This window comes from Capsicum annuum, chromosome 9 (genome assembly GCF_002878395.1).
Source record: "Capsicum annuum cultivar UCD-10X-F1 chromosome 9, UCD10Xv1.1, whole genome shotgun sequence".
In the NCBI taxonomy this organism is placed as follows: Eukaryota; Viridiplantae; Streptophyta; class Magnoliopsida; order Solanales; family Solanaceae; genus Capsicum; species Capsicum annuum.
In genome coordinates this window covers 78,175,431-78,185,019 of record NC_061119.1, presented here as the reverse complement: position 1 = coordinate 78,185,019, position 9,589 = coordinate 78,175,431, and the positions used below count along the sequence as shown (strand labels likewise).

Here is a 9,589-nt window from a genome sequence, read left to right as displayed (position 1 = left end):
ACAGACAGTATAAATTCAGCTTCATGTGATGGTTAGTGATTTCTGTTTTTGTTTTAACATTGATATTTGATTTTGATTTTCCTATATCAATTAAACTTAGCTTTCGCATAGTGTTATTCAGATTTATATAGTACTCTTAGTGTCATGACAACCATAATTTAGATTGGGTCAGTAGTGATTTTAAGCACCGTGTTACGACTTAGGGTAGTCTTGGTTCGTGACACTCAAATTCTTCTTTCTTATAAAATTTCAAAACTATTCAACTCAAACTTTGAAGAGAAGACAACTCACTTCTTCTTTTTCTTCATTAACTCAAAATTTATTTTTAAAAAATAAAATAAAAAAGTCTTTATATGAGAAGAGAGAGAAATTGATGGTTAAAATGAAAGAAGGAACGTCGAAGAAGTCGAAATCGAAGTCGTTGGAACTTGCTGATCGGAAAATAGGACAACCAGGTTGAGAGAAGAGGCCTTCGAGAAGAGAGATTTTGAAATTGAACGATTTTAGTTTTTAGTTTTTTTTTTTTTTTTGAAAAACTGATTTTGTAATTAAATGGATTTGGGGTACTTCTTATTTTAATTTTTTTTTTTTAAAATTAAAATATTAATTTAGTCCCAATTAACTTAATAAAATTTTCAATCCACATTTGACCTTGGCTTTGTCAAGGTGTCACCAAAATTAAATTGAAGACTCAAGACAGCTTCCATTCAATTATCTCAAATGGGACAATTCTCGGGTTACACCGTGGAAGCAATGGATGTTGATCCTGAACCTAATTTGGGAGGTAATTGTTTTCTTTATCTTTTATATACGAACCCTCTATAGCCGTTCTTCTCTGTTGACATAGTAATTAATTTATTGAAATTAGGGAAGGATGAAGCAAAAGAGAAACCCATACTGGTAATACTGGTGGGAGCTCCAGGAAGTGGTAAGTCCACCTTTTGTGACCATGTTATGCGACTCGCTACTCGCCCCTGGGTTCGTATTTGCCAGGTTAGTTCCGATTTTTGTTTTATTCTCTCCTCTTATAGTTTATTATTCTATGATTTCTGTTGCTATGTGTTGTTTTGTGTAATTAGATTATAGTAGTCCATTCGTTTCAATTTGTTTGACATATTTTTCTTTTTAGTCCGTTTCAAATAGAATGTTCCTTACCTTTTGTCGCAAACTCTTTAATTTTAACTTTTCATGTGGAAGGGTTAAGACCACAAATTCGAAAGATTTTTTTTTTTTAAACTCTGTGTCAAGTCATAATATATCAAATAAATTGAAACACAGGGAGTACTATTTTGTTGTAGTATAGTCTTGTGTTGTTTTTATTACTTTCTATTGTTTCTTGTATTTTCAGTGCGTTTTTTCTAGATTATTTTTATCTTTGAGCCGAGGGTATACTAGAAACATCCTCTCTACCTTTGTGGTAGTGGTATGGTTTGCATACACTTTAAACATATCACATGGAAAGTTAGAATTAAAGAGTTGCCAAAAAGGGAAAGAGGATTTTTTTTTAAGCGGACTAAAAAGGACAGCAAGGCAAATAAATAGAAATGGAGGGAGCAATTTTTGTTTGAAATATATTATGCATGAGTTCAAGAGGAAATTAAATCAGTTGATACTCATACTCTGAACTCTGCCATTGTTTTTGGGCCGAAAAGGGTATCTTCACCGGTTGTTGTACAATGTGCATGCCTGGGTTGATAGGTTTTCGGGATCTGCTACATGATCATTTAGAACAATGAAACAGAAAATTTCAATGTGAATTATGAATGCTTCTTTCCATTTAGGTCCTGGGCTAGCGCGCATGGTTCATTGATTCAATTAATCTGCAAGTGATATTGTTATGTGAATTTTGCATTTAGTTCAATTTCACTTTCCCTAGAGTAAGCAAGGATTCTATCACATCCCTTTACATTATTCTTTCTAAATCCCTCATCACTTATACTAGAAAGGAAGTATTGTTTTGTAGTTGTCCAATCTGGCTAGAGTAGCTTAGCTTTGCAATTTCACATGTGTCTGGTCTCACTTTGGTAAATTGACAATTTTATTTGCTATGGTAGGATGCCATTGGGAATGGCAAGGCTGGGACAAAGAATCAATGCTTGACAGCTGCAGCTAGTGCGCTAAAGGATGGCAAAAGTGTATTTATAGATAGATGCAACTTAAGCAGAGAACAGCGGGCTGACTTCGTGAAGCGTGTTGGTCCAGAAGTTGAGAAGCATGCTGTGGCACTTGATCTCCCAGCTAAGCTTTGCATTTCTCGGTCGGTTAAGAGGACAGGGCATGAAGGAAACTTGCAAGGTGGGAAAGCTGCTGCAGTTGTGAATAGGATGCTGCAAAAGAAAGAGTTGCCTAAGCTGAATGAAGGATATGCTCGAATTACAGTTTGCCAAGATAAAAAAGATGTTCAAGCTGCTATCAATATGTACACTGCACTTGGTCCATTAGATAAACTTCCACCAGGATTTTTTGGCCAGAAGAACTCAGATTCCAAAGTCCAACAAGGTATAATGAAGTTCCTCAAGAAAAAGGATCCTCCTGAATGTTCTGATGCTGTGGTGTATATCGCTTCGGAGAATATTCAATCTCATGCCACCAAGGAAAAGGATTCCAACCAAGTACTAGAAAGCTGTGAAGAACAGAAGAAGACATCTGTTGGCAGTAGTATTTCCTTAGAAAATGCCCCCACACTTGCATTTCCATCTATTTCTACAGCAGATTTCCATTTCAATCTTGAAAAAGCATCGGACATAATAGTTGAGAAGGTTGAGGAGTATGTAAATAAGCTCGGAAATGCTAGGCTTGTCTTGGTGGATTTGTCTCAGAATTCAAAAATACTCTCCCTTGTCAGGGCTAAAGCTGCAGAGAAGAATATTGACTCAAAAAAGTTCTTTACGTTTGCAGGAAATATAACTAATCTTTACTCAGATGGAGGTTTGCACTGCAACGCGATTGCTAATGTCACTAACTGGTAATTCTCTCCGCCATTATGCTGTGCTAGTAAAAATGAGAAAATTGATGTAATTCTGCAAGAGCTTTACCAGAAATGTGCTGTTGTGGAGATCTTTGTTTAGGGACAATAAAGTTGTGAGCAAGATCAAGTGGTAAACATTAACTTCATTTGAACACCATCTTTTCTGGAGGCTCCAAAGTTTACCTATAAGTTTGGATGCAAAAGAAAGTATTCCAAAAATTTCAATGAGATGAAGTATTATTCAAACAAAATCAGTTTTAAGGTAGGTTGATGGCATGTTAAAACAAATGGAACAATGTGTATTCTTGTGCTTGTAATAATCTTGTTTTGCCAGAGGTGCAATATGGAGTATAGATATATCCAGCAGAAATCTACTTTCATGAGTTAATTCAGTACCAATGCGTGGTTTTGATGATGATTTGTGTGCATGCAAAGCCATTAAAATAGCAGGATGCTAAAAATTCTTGCAGATATTTCAATATTCTAACAATGCCTGGCAGGTCTTTGATACAAATTAATTGTAATCTGACCAACTCGTCATTATACAATACTCTGTCAACAAATTTTTTCTCTGTTTTCACCTGAACTGTTATCTTGCAAGATATTATGTGTTGTTAATTTTTTAAATCCCATCCAACTTTGTTCAGGCGACTAAAACCAGGAGGTGGAGGTGTAAATGCTGCTATATTTAATGCCGCTGGTCCTGCCCTTGAAACTGCAACCAAAGCTAAAGCTAAATCCATTAGTTCTGGAAAAGCTATTGTTGTCCCTCTTCCTTCCTCTTCTCCCTTGTTTAGTAGGGAAGGAGTTACTCATGTCATACATGTCCTTGGACCAAACATGAATCCTCAGAGACCAAACTGTCTCAACAATGACTATGTCAACGGTTGTAAAATTCTCCGGGATGCTTACTCATCACTTTTTGATGGTTTTGCATCGATAGTTAGGACTCAAGAAGAGCTGTGCAAGTATAGTTTTGAAAAAATAACTGAAGGAGAAGTTCAACTAGATCAAGGTTCTAGAAATGGTGGTCAGAAAGCTAAGCGTGAAACTGTTTGTGAAGCAGACATGAACAAGAAGTATAAAAGCTTTGTGAAAGAACTCGGACCAAATGTTGGAAGTTCAGGTGATGGAAGCACTGGTGGACAGATAACAAAGGCATGGGGTGCATGGGCTCAAGCTCTTTATGACACTGCAATGCATCCTGAGAGGCATAAGAATATAATAGAGATGTCAGATGATGTTGTAGTACTGAATGATCTTTATCCCAAGGTTACCTTCCTCCCCCCCTCGGACTCTTTTACCCTTCTCCTTTGTGAATTTGACAAATACATATTGTTTATTTCCCCTTGCAGGCTCAGAAACACCTCTTAGTGTTAGCACGTGTTGAAAGTCTTGACCGTCTTGAAGATGTTCACAAGGAGCACGTCACATTATTAAAGACAATGCACAGTGTTGGCTTGAAGTGGGCAGAAAAGTTTCTATCAGAAAACAGTTCGTTGACATTCCGCCTAGGATATCATTCGGTACGTTGAACCATCTCCAAATGTTATTTGTTTGAAGAGTCATTAAGAGATAAGAAAGCAAGTACATGAGAGTGCCCTTTTCTTTTAGTTTTATTCTCAACCCTTTTCTTTTTTTATTCTTTTTATTTTTTTTTTGGTTTGGGGTTGTGGTTGTTTTGGGAGGGGGAGGTTTAAGAGTGGGCTGGCAGGTTGGCACAACCTCATGTTTTATTTGCTCTTCTAGCTACATTTTTACCTTCAAGCCTGGATATATTGCAGGTGAAAATTTGTTAACTTTGCTTTACATTATCTGAACAACAACATTTCCAGTGGGATCCCACAATTGGGTTCTAGGAAGGTAGGATGTACGCATACCTTACCCATACCCTTTATGGGGTAGAGAGGTTGTTTCCGATAGACCATCGGCTCGAAAGAAGAGATTTTAATAAGTGAAACTTGAAAATATTTGTAATAGTATCAGCTAAAGAAAAATAAGAATCCAATCACAGATTCAGTTGAAACATCAGTTAGCTGGAAATGATAAGAATCCAAGAAAAAATTATGATGTAATTTCTTAAAGACTCAACCCCCACCTCCATGAAGCTCTTGTAAATAGCTAGAAACAACCTATGCACATCCGGATGTTCTTCATCAACTTGGAGCTCCTTTGAAATGATCTCCTTCCCAAAATTCTAAGAAACATCATCTCTATGAAAAGGATATTTGCAAAAATTCGTTAAGCTTTGTGTGGATGAGAAGTTCACCAAGCACCAATCTGCTGAGTAACTGATGGTTTAAATGGAATGAGGTGCTTTTGGTATGCATCTAAGGATGGTCATCATTTAACAAAGGCCAGGTCAAACATATCTGAAATGGCAAAGGTGAGTTAATATAACTAGTTTTTGTTTATTTTGGTTTGGTACGTACATACATGGACAATGTATTTTGGTTTGGATTTCTTTACTAGGTCATGCCATCAAGCTCCTCGGAGATCCAAAGGTGGATTCAGGATTTAACTTCAATGAGTTTGACCTTTGAATCCATTCGGTCTTTGAATTTATGTGTTCAAAATTAGATGTTTATTGACATTTTATTATCTTTTCATGTATATATTTATGCTAGGTGTCAAAAATACTAGGTCTGCTCTGCCCTGATCCCTAGTTTGTTCAACCCCAATGATTTGTTTCTCTTCTTGAATCCCTTTCGCCCCTTTCCTCACATCGAATCAAAATGCTGAGGTCATTTTTATTCTACATTTACTGTTAAATTAATGGTGTTTTTTTGCATGTAGGTTCCCTCAATGCGTCAGCTGCATCTTCATGTGATAAGCCAAGACTTTGATTCCAATCATCTGAAGAATAAGAAGCATTGGAACTCATTCAACTCCCCCTTCTTCCGGGATTCGGTTGATGTAATAGATGAAGTTAGTCAAAATGGGAAGGCCGTTTTGAAGGATGAGAATGTCCTTTCCATGGAGCTGAGGTGTCATCGATGTCAAAGTGCACATCCAAACATTCCTCGCCTTAAAGCACATATTAGTTCTTGTCAGGCATCCTTTCCAGCATTTTTGCTGCAAAATGGTCGTATAGTTTTCTCAGAAGGTAAAGATGCAAATAGCTGAGTTGGGAGACTTGTGAGCTGTTTGTAGTTGGGACAACCCATATATACACAAATTGGGAAAATAGTTTAGGCTGTTGGGTAGATTGTGTGAACAATTTCCATTAATTTTCTGAAGTTCTTGTTGACTTTCTTACTAATCTGGTTTTTCTGCGAAGTTACAATATTCACCGAGGAAGAAAATCTTGAGGAGTTCTGAAAATTCCTTATTTCACGGAGTAGCGTATTGGTTTTGGTTTGTACTGAAGTTATAGTCGCCTAGTATTTGCAGATAGTAAAATTGCTGTTATTTTAGGAAAAATTGAAGAGAATTCCTTAGGTTTCATTTCATCACTCAGAACAAATGTTTGTGTTGTGTGTCAATACCTCTTTGATTAAAAAGAGACTAATGAGATCTCCCACTTAGTTGACTACTTTAAGTTGGCTCTCCTTTTTGTTCTAGAGTAGTAGTACCAAAGCTTGATCGATCAACCTTTCGGTTCGTGACTCGGACACGTTGTCTTGATCCACGAGGGGTGTCTACGTGCCCAACAAGGTAGTTGATCCTCAATCGTCTCGATCCACGAGGGGTGTCTACGTGCCCAACAAGGTAGTTGATCCTCAATCAAGAATGATTGTCATGTATTAATTATTCCTCATTGATTTGAAGAGAATTTCAAAAATGACCAATTTGGGCTTTTATTAGAGGTCTATAGTTGTAGCTTGGCTATTTACAATTCATAGCTACTATTTAAAATGCCATGCAAAAAATCACTCTAGCTCATCTTTCTCTCCATTTCTCCATCTGTCTCTCTTTTTCTCTGTCTTTCTCTCTCTCTTCCGCTCTCTATTTATTTTTCAAAAAAGGCTTAAAAATACCCTTGAACTATCCGAAATAACTCAAAAATATCCTTAGATTTTTTGGCTCAAAAATACTCCTCCGTTAAATATTTGGCTCAAAAATACTCCTCCCTCTAATTGAATTCGGAAAAGGATCTGGAATTCGAAAAAAGATTAAAAATACCCTTGAACTATTTGAAATGGGTCAAAAATACCCATCTGTTAAATATTTGGCTCAAAAATACCTCTCCCCTTAATGAAATTAAATTATTTCGATTGAATTAAACCCTAACTTTAACTTATTAACCCTAATACTTTAATTTATTTATTTTTACATAAAACTATTTTTTTTAATTTTAAAAATAAGATAATGAAAAAAGGTATTTGAATAACAATATAAATTGGTTGAATTTGATTTGAAAAATAAACATACATTTATTCTAAAAAGGTATTTTCACTTTACATCTTTTTAATCTTTAAAGAAATTAACGAAATATAAATTAACGAAATTAATGAAATATAAATTTTCACTTAAAGAAATTAACGAAATAAAAATTAAATGATGAACTGTATATAAATTAACGAAACAATCGAAATAATTTAATTTTGTTAAATACACCTCTGTTAAATATTTGGCTAAAAAATATCCCTCCCCTTAATGAAATTAAATTATTTCGATTGCATTAAACCCTAACTTTAACTTTTTAATCCTAATACTTTAGTTTTTTTTACATAAAAGTATTTTTTTAATTTTAAAATAAGATAATGGAAAAAAGTATTTGAATTATAATATAAATGGGTTGAATTTGATTTGGAAAAGAAACATACATTTATTCTAAAAAGGTATTTTCACTTTACATCTTTTTAATCTTTAAAGAAATTAACGAAATTTACGAAATATAAATTTTCACTTAAAGAAATTACCGAAATATAAATTAAATGATGAACTTTATATAAAATAACGCAATAATCAAAATAATTTAATTTTGTTAAATACCCCTCTGTTAAATATTTGGCTCAAAAATACCCCTCCCCTTAACGAAATTAAATTATTTCTATTGAATTAAACCCTAACTTTAACTTTTTAACCCCAATACTTTAATTTTTTTATATAAAAGTATTTTTTTAATTTTAAAAATTAGATAATATGCTTTGTGCTTGTGTGATTGATTATGGTAGTAATTGGGTTGATCATCTACCTCTTATATAGTTTACTTACTACAATAGTTATCATTCTAGCTTTGGGATGACCCTTTTTGAGGCATTTTATGGTAAGAGGTGTAGATCTCCTATTGGGTTGTTCGAGCTTGGTGAGGTGGATATGTTTGGCTTGGATTTGGTTCATCAGGCTATAGAGAAGTTGAAGGTAATTCAGAATATGCTTAAGGTTGCCCAAAGTCTCCAAAAGTCCTATACAAATATAAGGTGTAGGGACATAGAGGTTGAGGATGGACATAGGGTGACCCTAAAGGTGTCTCCCCTGAAGTGAGTAATGCCAATTGGGAAGAAGGGGAAACTTTTTCCCTGGTATATTGGTCCTTATATGGTTTTGAGGCGAGTTGGTAATATGGTGTATGAATAGGAGTTGCCTTCTTGTTTGAGCTCCATTCATCCAGTGTTCCATATCTCTATGTTGTGAAAGTGTATTGGTGATCCTTCATTAGTAGTTACTTTAGAAGGATTGGGTATTCGGATTCTCTATTTTATGAAAAATCCTGGTTGAGTTCTTGGACCTGCAAGTCCGTCGGTTGCGGACGAAGTTCGTGGCTTCGATGAAGGTTCTATGGAGGAACCAAAAGTTTGAAGAAGCTACTTGGGAAGCTAAAGAGGACATGAAGTCAAAATACCCATTCTTGTTCCCTATTCTAGATAATCACGCTTAAGGTATGTATTAATCTTAGCATCTTTGTTTTCTTTCTCTGTTAAAGACAAGTGTGCTTGTTTTCGGAGTCAAATCGTGCTAATAGAAGTCTTATCTCATCATTTGGGGATGCATGATTCTAAGAGGGGGAGAATATAACACCCTAGATTTTTGGTCCTTAAAAATTCTTGAGTTTTAAAACTCACTGCCCAGGTTACGACTCCCCTAACTAGTCGTAACGTGTCATTACGGGTCTTAGGTACCCAACTATAGCATTACAATATGTATTCTTAAAGTTTCTGTTGTGACTATGGCTAAGGGCTACGAGTCGTAAAGACTTAAAATGAGTCATACAGTCCCATCCATATCCAAACCAGTGTGATGCCCAAAGTATTTTGTCTTGACTACGACTTGGATCCTATGAGTCGTAGGGACTCTTAAAGATTAATAGGGTGTGAGTCATAGGGGTACCAGAGGGAGGTCTACCAGCTACTACCCAGACTACGACTTGTGGTAACAATCCGTAGTGAGTCTTTACGAGTGGTATAGTGACCCGTAGTCACTAGTAATAATTTTTCAGCTTTTAATTAAGGGCAATAGACATTTTCCCTTTTCCCTAAATCATGACCCATGTCTTAAAACCTGTAACACCCTCCTAATTTCAAGCATTTTATTTTTTAGCCCTCCTATATTTGAAATATTAATTTTGATTTAAATTGTGTTTAGGCATGTGAATGGGGTGTCTCGGGAGAGTTTCTAAATTTTTGAATGGGGTTTGGGGTGATTTTGGACCACGAAGGTAATGAGCCTCTATGATAT

General features: G+C 35.4%; 1 protein-coding gene across 2 annotated transcripts; it reads left to right on the top strand.

The window, feature by feature from the left end:
- The first annotated feature begins 262 nt into the window (after window positions 1–262).
- On the top strand, window positions 263–6,304 carry LOC107842536 (transcription factor bHLH140). Of its 2 annotated transcripts, none has more exons than XM_016686441.2 (6): window positions 263–784; window positions 869–993; window positions 2,055–2,965; window positions 3,616–4,240; window positions 4,324–4,494; window positions 5,765–6,304. In XM_016686441.2, the coding sequence occupies exons 1-6, from the start codon at window positions 721–723 to the stop codon at window positions 6,092–6,094; spliced, it is 2,226 nt and encodes a 741-aa protein (XP_016541927.1). In that variant the 5' UTR covers window positions 263–720; the 3' UTR covers window positions 6,095–6,304. The 2 variants fall into 2 exon arrangements, with proteins under 2 accessions (XP_016541927.1, XP_047252818.1); XM_047396862.1 differs by lacking the exon at window positions 5,765–6,304 and adding an exon at window positions 4,753–5,025.
- The last annotated feature ends 3,285 nt before the right edge of the window (window positions 6,305–9,589 follow it).